The sequence below is a fragment of the Mercenaria mercenaria genome, chromosome 5 (assembly GCF_021730395.1).
Source record: "Mercenaria mercenaria strain notata chromosome 5, MADL_Memer_1, whole genome shotgun sequence".
In the NCBI taxonomy this organism is placed as follows: Eukaryota; Metazoa; Mollusca; class Bivalvia; order Venerida; family Veneridae; genus Mercenaria; species Mercenaria mercenaria.
Genome location: NC_069365.1, coordinates 78513321 through 78526590, shown reverse-complemented (window position 1 = coordinate 78526590; position 13270 = coordinate 78513321). Strand labels below are relative to the sequence as shown.

At 35.0% G+C, this 13270-nt stretch overlaps 1 protein-coding gene across 8 annotated transcripts in view; it reads right to left on the bottom strand.

The window, feature by feature from the left end:
• LOC123557705 (protein furry-like) overlaps positions 1-13270 on the bottom strand; it is a 114382-nt gene that overhangs the window by 29241 nt on the left and 71871 nt on the right. For 6 of the 8 annotated variants that reach the window (XR_008371081.1, XM_053544067.1, XM_053544069.1 and 3 more), the window contains 5 exons: positions 12286-12426; positions 11716-11869; positions 10810-10994; positions 7188-7259; positions 1227-1244 (listed from right to left, as the gene is read on the bottom strand). Coding sequence is in view for 7 of the 8 variants with exons in the window: in XM_053544067.1 (XP_053400042.1) it covers positions 1227-1244; positions 7188-7259; positions 10810-10994; positions 11716-11869; positions 12286-12426 (570 nt within the window). In the remaining variant the exon portion in view is untranslated. The remainder of the gene's footprint in view (positions 1-1226; positions 1245-7187; positions 7260-10809; positions 10995-11715; positions 11870-12285; positions 12427-13270) is intronic. The other 2 variants (XM_053544068.1, XM_053544073.1) reach the window with 1 other exon arrangement.

The following is a 13270-nucleotide window of genomic DNA, read 5'->3' as shown; positions in this document are numbered from 1 at the left end:
CTGGTCTTGTCAACATATGTATGCTTTAAAGCTGCACGTCTCCAGATTTATATGAAATTTTTCAAAACTTCGAAAAAGGCTATCTTTCAGTAAGTAATTGCAACAGAAAGAATTGTAAGGTAATTCTGCGTGTTACCTGAACTTTTTATCCACAATTACTCCTTTACAAATTTAGTCAATATTAATGATATGTAGAAAACTCATTCAAAAAAGCATTAGTCACACTAATGAAATTTGATATTGGTACAAAGAATTTAGATGAACTTTCTACAGTGAATCCTTTGCTTGAGCAATTCATATGGTCCTGAGCCATTTTTTGGAAAGCAAGGATTTTGCTCATTCACTAGCGATCTCGACTGTTTTGCTGTATCATACAAATTAAAATATCAGATATACAGGTAATCTGTTTAAACAATACTGTTTATCACCATCTGTATGTAATATTGCTTTAAAAATTTTGAAATGCTGACACTGATCTGGAGGCATGTTCCTTTAAAGTACCAAGTACTGTTCTGAATGAAATGATGAATAAAACCAATGCTGGAGAAGATCAACTGGTTTCCACTTATAAGTTATTTCTCAATGTCTATATGCAGTTTATATAAAATTTTGCGTACATGAAAATTTTCTCAATTTTCACTCCAAATATGAACAAGAGGCTTTCACAAAATAAGACAAAATATACTCATCAACAAAATTGATCCGAAAAAAACAAAAACTTTATAGAATTTCCAACAACATTAAGGTTCTATTATGCTTTCATTGTGTGCATTACTATCAGTTTGTGTTTTAAGGGCAAAAAATACTACCATTCAGACTGTTTGTAGGAAAGAGTTCAATAAATATTGTCTACTGAAAAATTATGATCATTTAAAAACATCAATTACAACTTTAACCTTTAGTGATATAACTACTGTTACTGAACAGAACAAAACAGAACAGAACAGAACACCGTTACAGAATCCAATTTCCTTCGGAGTACTGTTCTTCAGTCAGATTTAACAATTAATTTTAGTCACACTAAAATGCCTTCTCTATTAAGCGAAAACTGAACATTGTTAAGGGCAAAAATATTGTTGCTAATTAATCAATCAACAAACAGCATTTTTGTAGAGTGTAAAAACTCCTGTATTAATGGTCTTATAGTTATTAGGAGAGCTTTAATGTAGTCATGCATAAAGATATACAGAGTCCAGCAGAATGACTGTTTTAATTGGTTTTCTTACCTTCATTAGGGAGAGTTCCTTTATTAGCAGAAATACAAATGTTTAAAGTAGGTGATTTTATTAATTTGCAGAAATAAATAGACAAGAGGCCCTGAAGGCCCTGTATTGCTCACCTGACCAAGTTCTTACCTGAGATAACCTAGTATCTCATTTGGCCTATACATCATAGACAATCATTTTGACCATGTTTTATGAAATTCAGGTACATGTAGATCATTAACCAAGTTTTCCAATGAAATGACCTAGCGACATGGTTTTTGACCTCAGGCACCCCACTTTTGAACTCTACCTAGATCTTATAAAGACAAACATTTTGTTATTTATGAAGAGCAAGTTAAAGGCGGCCTCTAAAGTGTTAACAAAGTTTCTCTTTAATTTGACCTAATGACCTAGTTTTTTCTGAAGTGACCCAAATTTATCCTAGATTTTAAACAGACAAACATTCTGACCCAAACCTCCTAAGATCAGGTAAAAAATGTGGCTTTTTGAGTGTTAACAATGTTTCTTTTATGATTTGACTCAGGCGACCTACTTTTTTGACCTAGATAATCCAGTTTCACATTTGATCTAGAATTCATAATGACAAACATTCCGACAAAGTTTTATGACAATCAAGTAGAAAATGTGGCCTCTAGAATGTTTCTGACAGAGTTTTATTAAGATCAAGTAGAAACTGTTGTCTCTAGAATGTGAATAATGTTTTTCTATTATTTGACTTAGTGACCTAGTTTAACAGTTCAGGTAACCGAAGTCTGGCCCTGCCTAGATTTTATACACACAAACTGGCAAAATTTTATGAAGATCAAGTAGAAAAAGTAGCCTCTAGAGTGTTAGCACGCTTTTTTTTATGATTTACCATTGTGACCTAGTTTTTTTACCTCTGTTTAACCCAGTTTTTAACTTGCCCTACATTACACAGGGACAAACATTGTGAGAAAGTTTGAAGGAGATCAAGTAGAAAATGTGGCATCTAGAGTGATAACAAGGTTTTCCTAGTGTCCTAGTTTTTTACCTCAGGTAACCCAGTTTTGAATTATCCTAGATATTCTAGGCTGGGTTAAAACCATGGCCTCTTGAGAGTTAAAAGTCAAATTGTTGACAACAGATGATGACGGACACAGGGTGATCACAAGAGCTCATCTTTAGCACTTTGTGCTCAAGGGAGCTAAACACATCTTTTATTACTACATAAATAATTAACAAATAATTATGTTAAAAGGGAAAAACATACAATGTAGATATAATAATTATAGTACATGGTTTCACACTGGCAAAATGAGTATAACAGTGCACCTATCTACAATATGTCTGGCATCTTCATGTACATGCAAACAAAACAAGGAACAAATCAGAAAATACTTTAAAAGGCACATGACAAAAAATTGACCACTATTACAGGACAAATGGGGGGCTTTGAAATGTTTTTTTTTTTTACTAACATCAGTTGTACCACTAAAGTTTCCTATTCTGACATAAGTAAAGTAACTGTTAAGGCAAGTAAATTCTTCTTTTAAATTATTTCATTTCTGAAAAACATGCTTGTCTAGTGGTAACACCCTCGGCTGCCAATCCTGAGGTCAAGGTTCAACTCCCTGTCTGCATACCGGAAATATCTGAAAAGCTAAGTTGCTAGTAGGTGTCCCACTCAGGAAAATGGGATTTGTGTGTATCAGACTCTTAAGTTGTATCGGTGCTTCACTCTGAGTATGTTAAAGAAACAAGGGGTCTACTTGCAACAAGCTACATAGTATTATATATATAGATGTATCTGAATGATTCTTCACCTGTCAGGTTGCAGCAAGACCTAAGCTTCTCCAGGTCATAATAATTGTTTGTGACTGTTCTGGAGTGAAAGAGTCAAATGGAAAAAGACTTTCTGAGCCCCTTCCTAACTCTCTGTGGAACCACAAGGTATTAGCTGAACACAAAACAGTTAATAATAACATACTGTGAAATTATTCATTTTCGTGGGGGACTACATGAAATTTAATCCCAGTGAAGCAGAAACTCCCATTCATTTTATATTCAACTAGAACTGTCACAGGAGTGACTCATTATCCCCCCCCCCCCCCACCATACGGTCTTGTCACAGAAGAATGGCAACCATGAGAAATCTTAAAAATACTTAGTCTTTGGAGTATTTCATCCTGGGCTTCCACATATAAGTAATACTAGTATAATACTAGTATAGTAATACTAGTAAATATAAAAAATCTCTAATATTAGAGATACACTAAAAGTGAATACAAAAAAGTGTCTTACCGACCCATGTTACCACAGAAAAATGTATTTACTTTTTACATAGGACTTAAAATAAAAAAAGTTAGAAAAATACCTAAAATATTGAAAATCTAAAAATAGGATTTCTAAAAATAGACTAATTCCTGGAATTTAAGGGGAAGAAACTCAGTACAAAAGTTTAAAAAAAGGTTACTTCCCTTTGGCTCTAAGTCAATCAGAATGAGATATACCGGTAGTGAAAATACATCAAAATTAACCTTAAATTCTAGGTAAAAGGGGACACAATTCAAGAAAAATTGGTGTCAGAGTTATGCACCTTGTGTCACATGATGTGGGAGGTGGAACATCTATTGTAAGTCTGAATCAAATCCATTCAGTAGTAACTGAGATATAGTGAAAATACATCAAAATTAACCTTAAATTCTAAGTAAAAAGGGGCATAATTCATAAAAAATTGGTGTCAGAGTTATGCACCTTGTGTCACATGATGTGGGTGATGAGGTGGAACATCTATTTTAAGTTTGAATCAAATCCATTTTGTAATAACTGAGATACAGTATAAATACATCAAAATCAACCTTAAATTTAAAGTAAAAGGGGACATAATTCATAAAAAATTTATGTCAGGGTTAAGCACCTTGTGTCACATGATCTGAGTGATGAGGTGGAACAACTATTTTAAGTTTGAATCAAATCCATTTAGTAATAACTGAGATATAGTGAAAATACAACAAAATTAACATTAAATTCTAAGTAAAGGGGGACATAATTCATGAAAACTTGGTGTCAGAGTTATGCACCTTGTGTCACATGATGTGGGCACATGATGTGGGTGATGAGGTGGAACATCTATTTTAAGTTTGAATCAAATCCATTCAGTAGTAACTGAGATATAGTGAAAATACATCAAAATCAACCTTAAATTCTAAATAAAAAGGGGCATAATTCATAAAAAATTGGTGTCAGAGTTAAGCACCTTGTGTCACATGATGTGGGTGATGAGGTGGAACATCTATTTTAAGTTTGAATCAAATCCATTTTGTAATAACTGAAATATAGTGAAAATACAACAAAATTAATCTTAAATTCTAAGTAAAAGGGGACATAATTCATGAAAACTTGGTGTCAGAGTTATGCACCTTGTGTCACATGATGTGGGTGATAAGGTGGAACATGTATCTTAAGTTTGAATCAAATCCATTTGGTAATAACTGAGATAATAGATTTCGGGATGCGACGGGACGCGACGTGACAAAACTGACTGCTATATACCCCCCTCAAACATGTTTGGTGGGGGTATAAATATCAAAATCTAAACTAGAAAATGCTTTTGTAAACAAGAGCTGTCTCCATAGGATGACACATGCCCCCGATGGCACTTTAAATGAATAGTTATGGCCGATGTTAGAGTTTAGGACCTTTGACCTACGGAGCTGGGTCTTGCGCGCAACACGTCGTCTTACTGAGTCACACATTCATGCGTAGTTATTTTAAAATCCATGCATGAATGACAAAGATATGGACCGGACACGCCCATCAATGCACTATCATGAAAAATGACCTTTAACGTCTAAGTGTGACCTTGACCTTTGAGCTATGGACCTGGGTCTTGCGCGCGACACGTCGTCTTACTGTGGTATACATTCATGCCAAGTTATTTGAAAATCCATCCATCGATGACAAAGATATGGACCGGACACGCCCATCAATGCACTATCCTTTAATGTCTAAGTGTGACCTTGACCTTTGAGCAATGGACCTGTGTCTTGCGCGCGACACGTCGTCTTACTGTGGTACACATTCAAGCCAAGTTATTTGAAAATCCATCCATCGATGACAAAGATATGGACCCGACACGCCCATCAATGCACTATCCTTTAATGTCTAAGTGTGACCTTGACCTTTGAGCTACGGACCTGGGTCTTGCGCACGACACGTCGTCTTACTGTGGTGCACATTCATGCCAAGTTATTTGAAAATCCATCCATCGATGACAAAGATATGGACCGGACACGAAAAATGTGGACAGACCGACAGACGGTTCAAAAACTATATGCCTTCCTTCGGGGGCATAAAAAGCGCATGTCTCCCCCAATGCAAAGTCCTATAGGCAAGAAGTCAATAGGGGTCAAGAGCGAAAGTCAAAGAGACACTGATGGTTGGCTGCAATAGGGATCATCTACTTGGCATGTCCAGTCATCCCGCTAAATTTCAACACTCTTGGCCTAGTGGTTCTCAAGTCACTGTTCAGGCTCCTGTGACCTTGACCTTTGATCACGTGACCTCAAAATAAATAGGGGTCATCTACTCTGCATGTCCAATCATCCTATTAAGTTTCAACATTGTAGGGAAAGTGGTTCTCAAGTTATTTCCAAAAAATGATTTTACATGAACAGGCTACTGTGACCTTGACCTTTAATAGACTGACCCCAAAATCAATAGGAGTCATCTACTCTGCATGTTCAATCATCCTATGAAGTTTCAACATTCTGGGTCAAGTGGTTCTCAAGTTATTGATCGGAACTGGTTATCAATGTTCAGGCCTCTGTGACCTTGACCTTTAACGGAGTGACCCCAAAAACAATAGGGGTCATTTACTCTGCATGAACAATGATCCTATGAAGTTTCAACATTCTGGGTCGAGAGGTTCTCAAGTTATTGATTGGAAATGGTTTTCCATGTTCAGGCCCCTGTGGCCTTGACCTTTAACAGAGTGACCCTAAAATCGTTAGGGGTCATCTCCTCTGCATGACCAATCATCCTATGAAGTTTCATCATTCTGGGTCAAGTGGTTCTCAAGTTACTGACCGGAAATGGTTTTCAATGTTCAGGCCCCTGTGACCTTGACCTTTCACAGAGTGGCCCAAAAATCGTTAGGGGTCATCTACTCTGCATGACCAATCATCCTATTAAGTTTCAACATTCTGGGTCAAGTGGTGACTGGAAATGGTTTTCAAAGTTCAGGCCCCTGTGACCTTGACCTTTAATGGAGTGACCCCAAAATCGATAGGGGTCATCTACTTTGCATGTACAATCATCGTATGAAGTTTCAACATTCTGGGTCAAGTGGTTCTCAAGTTATTGATCGGAACTGGTTATCAATGTTCAGGCCTCTGTGACCTTGACCTTTGACAGAGTGACCCCAAAATCAATAGGGGTCATCTACTCTTCATGACCAATCATCCTATGAAGATTCAACATTCTGGGTCAAGTGGTTCTCTAGTTATTGATCCGAAATGGTTTTCAATGTTCAGGCCCCTGTGACCTTGACCTTTGACGGAGTGACCCCAAAATCAATAGAGGTCAACATTCTGGGTCAAGTGGTTCTCTAGTTATTGATCGGAAATGGTTTTCAATGTTCAGGCCCCTGTGACCTTGTCCTTTGACGAAGTGACCCCAAAAACAATAGGGGTCGTCTACTCCAGCAGCCATACAACCCTATGAAGTTTGAAGGTTCTAGGTCAAATGGTTCTCCAGTTATTGCCCGGAAATGAAGTGTGACGTACGGACGGACGGACAGGGCAAACACAATATGTCTCCTGGGGGAGACATAAATATATCCCCAGTAGTTGTTTTGGCTAAAACCACAAAATTTTGTACCCACAAAATTAAATGATTTCACAGTATGTGCATTACACAAGAACTTAGTACTTGGAAATTATATATTGCAACACTAAATATATATTTTAAAGCTGAAAAATCCTGTAATTTATGACTTACAGATGGACTCTTTGGTAACCTTTTCTGACCATAACAAGCCAGCAGTTCTGTCAATCTTTCTCTTGTTCTAGCCTGAAAAATAGCGATAGCCTGTGAAATAGAGATACTGGTAGTCTGTAAAGTAGAAATAGCCTGTAAAATAGAAATAGTCTGTAAAATAGCGATAGTCTGTGAAATAGAAATAGCATCAAATCAAGCATTTCTTTGGTTGAGCACTGTCAAGTAAAATTATTTGCATAAAAATCAAGAAAAGTGTATCTATCTAACAGTATATGTCACTTGTAGTCCACACACCAACAATAAAGCACCTCAGCAGTGCTAAGTTTCTGTCATAAAGTTTTTGGTTAACCATTCAGAAATCATACATTATCAACAATGATACTAAATTTGCATAAACCTCTCCAATGAACATGACAATCATCACTTTCTCATTCATGCCCATTTTTGTTTTCTTTCCATGTATAACTTGTTAATCATTTATATATAAATAGATACCAAGTTTTCAAGGTCCATCAATTTCAGCAATTTCAAACATGAAAATCGGACTGGCCTACTACTTCATTTCAGTAAACATATTGTTCAATTTTCACTTTATGTGTGTTAAGCTTTTATACTGCCTAAGTGTTACAATGCACACCATAATTCACTACCCATAAGTCGGAAAGACCTACAGTCAAGTTGTGAATAAGATAATAAAAGTTCCAATAACATTATTATTAAAGCACATTTAAGAGTTAAGTAAACTTAAAAGATATAACTTCATCTTTAAAAATCTAGGATGTTTTGGGCCAAGAATTAAGTACCATGTGTAGTGTGCCTATAAAGTTTGATGTCTCTATTTGATAATTGCAAAATTCTTTATAAATACTTCAGAAGTTTTATACCTTAAATACCACTTAAAACATGTTTCTATAGAAACAGTCCAGTTGAACACCACTTTCCAGAGCTCTTTGCTGATTGGCTTAGAGCTGTTGTCTCCTTTGCTATGACTGGCAAAAGGAAGTTTGTTTACATTTTCAGCCATACCTGTTTTCCATTCAACTGCAGATATCTAGAGTTGCCAACTTGTTGTCTCACAATTTGAGCCATGCCATGAGAAAACCAACATAGTAGGTTTGCGACCAGCATGGATCCAGACCAGCCTGCGCATCCGCGCAGTCTGGTCAGGATCCATGCTGTTCGCTTTTAAAGCCTATTGTAATTGGAGAAACTGTAAGTGAACAGCATGGATCCTGACCAGACTGCACGGATGCACAGGCTGGTCTGGATCCATGCTGGTCGCAAACCCACTATGTTGTTTTCTCATGGTGCGGCTCATTTCTTTTTGCCTTTGTTGGGTTTAACCTCACACCAAGACAATAATTGGTAATATGGCGACTTCTCTTTTTTTTTTTTTTTTTTTTTTTTTTTTTTTTTTTTTTTTTTTTTTTTTTTTTTTACTGTCTCTTTATTATCCTCGTCATAGGTTACTGAAGGGTCGAGGGCATCCACTTCAGCACCTTACAAAGTTGGCATAATTATTAAATTGGTGATAACTAATCAATAGTACAATTACATACTATAGTATTATTCATAAAATAAGCTCAGAATTCAAGACAAATTCTTTACATTAACATATACTATATCTATGTAACAATATTTCATCACACTCTGTTGAGAGACAATATTTTTATTTTTTTTTTTTTTTTTTATTTTTTCTACAATGCAAAAAGGAAACCAAAAAAAAACTAGAGAGCAAAGAAAGAGAGAAAGAAGAACATAACCCACATGATTTCAGTGTTTTTCTTTAGGCAGAAAAATCTTGATATAGTTATCCACAGATTGAATATTGATTAAGGAGGAAATAAATTCCTAATTTTAGAAAGAGGATCAATAAAATTTACTGGAATATATTCTTAACCATGGTCCATTCTTTTTCAAAAACTTGCACTATCTTTCTTTTTATTGCAATATCTTTATTGAGTTTATAATTATGATGAAGAAAGGATACAAATCCACCGAGTGTTAAAGATCTTTGTAAAGACCTACTTTGGAAAATATATTTTTTAAGTAGTGACAAAGTGATATTCAATGGCTTATCTGTGGTACCTAAGATAACATTTTTTTCATTTGGCAAAAAAGTGATATTTTTTCTTTCACACAATGACCTTATTTCACTGAAGAGATTTGATGTATGAGTACATGACCAGAATAAGTGCTCAATACTTTCATTTTCTACATTACAATATGAACATAAAGGTGTATCTTTTATTTTAAGTTTAAATAGGTAATCATTTAGTGGCAAAATACGATGTAATATCCTGACTTGAAACCACTGCATACTTGTGTCTTTAAAACAGTCAAAAGGCATATTATAGTACACCTTCCATTCATCTTGTTGAATGGAATATCGGTGGTTCCATTTTATTTGGCTGGTAGGAACTTCTTTGTTTTTATTAAAGATATCATAGAATGGCCTTGTTCCTTGTTTATGTTTTAAGAGTATTGACATAGGATTTGGTATTAGAGGAGTTTGATGTTTATCTAATTGTTTTCCCCTGTGACTTTTACTGAAGTATTTCATAATGGCATTTTTCATTCCCATGTAATGAAGAAGGTTAATATTTATATTATAATTATTTTGTAGTTTGTCTTTATTCATAATCTCATTATTTTCAAAAATGTCATTGATGTATTTAATACCGTTCAAGTACCATGATTTGAAGAAAACACTTTTATTGCCAATACAAATATTATGATTATAAAATAGAGGTTCTTTTAAACAGTTACTTGAATCAACTTGTATTACAGAAATAAACTCTCCAAAACCAGAAAGAACATCTTTCCAGAACAAATTACTGCATATATTTGCCATTTTTTCTGCATAGTGTTTGCCACAGTTGAACAATTTACTTTCATCAAAATAGAGATTAGTAAGAGATTGCCATTGACCCTCATGAAGAACTAATCTTCTTAGCCATGTCAGCTTCATACTTTTAATGAACGCCTCTAAGTTTACCATTTTAAGACCACCTTCAAAGTATTCCTTAATAATTACTGTTCTTTTTATTTTAGCTGGACCTTGCCATAAAAATTCAAATAGAAGTTCATTTATCTTTTTTATCATTGTTCCTTCAGGATTTGGTATTGTGAGAAATAGCTGATTAAAAACTGGTATTAAAATACTTTTAATCACTGTGATTTTTCCTAATGGAGTTAAATACCTGCGATTCCAAAAATTTATTGACTTCTTAATTTTCTCTATTTTTTCATTATAATTCAAATCTATCATTTTTTCTAAATCAACATGAAAATGAACTCCAAGTAATTTAAATTTACATTGTCCCCAAAGTAGTTAAGTAATATGGCGACTTCCCAGCGTCTGATGGTGGAGGAAAACCTCAGGTGCCCCTCTGTGCATTATTTCACCACAGGTGAGCCCCTGGGTAGAACCATCAGACTTCTGTAGCAAGCTGGATGACTTCCTCACATAAAGGATCCAACGCCCTGAGCGAAGCTTGACCCCATATAACAGTAAGTGGCAAGTGATTAAAAGTCAGTGACTGGAGGCTCCTGTCTCACCATATGAATTTCAACAGGTTTACAATTTGTAAATTAATGTAGTAACTACTGATGACTATACCTGTGAGTTTTGGGGTTTCTTCCAGCAGGTATCAGCCTCATTACCGGATCCCTTCCTACTTAGTGAGGACTGGTTACTTGGTGTTGTGGCGTCACTGTGAGGGGTACCATGCAATTCTTGATTTAAATATTTTCGACCAATGATAGAAGTGCTTGAAAGATCCACACTGAAATCCAGGGTCCTTCCTATAGATATTAAAATGTTTGTGTGTAGATTACATAAAAAAGCTCTCCAAGTGTACAGCATATCACAGATTTTATACATATTATATTTTAGAAAAGCAGCTGTATTTCTGTTACATAAGTGATCTAGCTAGAGCAACAGTTAATGGATTTTTTAAATCAAAATCAACTTCCGCTAACCAAGTTTAAGACAACATCAACATATAAACTGTTACAAAGCCCATAACTTCAGTCAAATTGTTATCAGGCCCCGTGTTCATGAAACATTTTTCGGTTTCAGCCGAGTTTGAATTTGAAACTTTAATTTTAACTTTTCTCAAACTTCAAGGTTAAATTCCATCTGAGACTGACCATCAATACTGAATAGCCACTTGAAAATAGTTACTAACTTAAAATTTAGTTTTAAACATGCTATTTAGACATATATGACAAATAAAGTTTTATTATCAAACTCAGCTGAGACTGAAAATGTTTTGTGAACACGGGGCCAGATCACTGGTAATGCTACAGTATCAAACTTGCAACATTAAATGGTGCTCCAAAAGTTTTCCTCATATGTTGGCTGGACAGGCTCCTGTGTAATTTTGAGATGAAATCAAAGTACAGGTGGACAGATACAGATGGCCCAAATTCTGAATCAGATTCAGGCAAATAATTTTCCATTAAAAAGTAAAATTCAACTAATCATTCTCTTGTTGTTGTAACAAAACAGAAAAACATTTACCTGGCAACTCCTTTTTATGCAATACGTCGATTTCAGCCAGGGATCTATGTAGAGCATAGGTCTGTTCTGAAGTACTGGAAGCTGCTGCAGTCAGAGTGGAAGATCTCGCCACTGCCAGTTTTAAGATCTTGATTGCTTCTTTCCAATGTGGACCCTAAAATAATTTTTAAAAATCCTTTCTTTCAAAACTTTGTCCGTGTTGGTTGGACAGAGTTACCCTTTGCAAAACAATTCTATGGTGTGGAATATTACATATAGACCAATTAAAGACTACAGAGCAAATAAATAACCTTTGATTCCTTGCTCTGTACAGAGTATCTACATTGATAAAAGCACTCTTTGTGCAGCATTGTTGCGATGTTTGCAGATTTCGGTTGCGTATTTCAAAAATACTTATTAAGTTCTTTAACCGCTGGGCAGTTAACCTAACTAGTGATCTTCAGTAGTGACTTGATCCTTGCAAATAACTGACACATTTCCCACAAGTCTTAGAATCAAAGGTCAAAAACTTGAACATTCAAAAAATTTCCAGGAGTGAATCAATTTGAAGAAGTATGGTACTGTTCTTACCTGAACGTGTTTTGAGACTGTATAGAACAATTCCTGGTTTAGAACAACAGATGGCTGAGTATTTAAATCGATGTAATGTACCATACAATGTAAAATCTGTAATACCGCAAGCTGGTAACTGTGAGGTCCCTTCTCCAATACCTGGAAGATTGAACAATAAATGTAATAGTCAACCACACAAAGTAATATCTGAAATAATGCAAATTGGTAACTGTAACAATTCTCCTTTACCTGTAATAGTATGGCCTAAAGCTAATTCATCTTCCTGCAGAATTTTTCAAAGAACTTCCAATAGACAGTTACTTATAACATACTTCTGCTAGCTTAAACTGAAAACTTTACATCACTTTGTTTTTGCTTTATTGATGAAAAATAAAATTCAATTTCAATGCTCAGTCACACAAAACAGGATCCAGACAAAAGCACAAGATTAAATTATTTCTTCTAATTACACTAGTAAACACTTACTTATACAATTACATTACTGAACAATTATCTCTACAATTAAACTTCTAAACACTTACCTCTAACATTACATTATCAAACCATTACCTCTTCAATTACATTACTAAACACATCTCTAACACTTACCTCCAGAATTACAATACTAAACACTGTTTCAATTACATCATTCAACACTTACCTCTAAAATCAGACTAATTAATACTTACAGTAAACCTCATTTACAAGGAACAGCTTATGACCTTTAAAAATTGTTCCTTATAACTGAGGTTCCTTATATCCATATAACAAACTAGTTCCTTGTACAGGTTTGTATAACAACACAATTTGTATAGTGAACACTATCTGACTGACATTTGAAAAGGGCTATGAGTTCTCTCTCCGGGCCAACCATGACTCTTTATGTGAGAAATTTGAGAGTCTCTGTCCATTTTCAATTACACTATGCACAATGTAGATATTTTCCAAAACACTTCCTCATCAATTACAATACTCAACACTTACCTTTTCAATTACACTACAT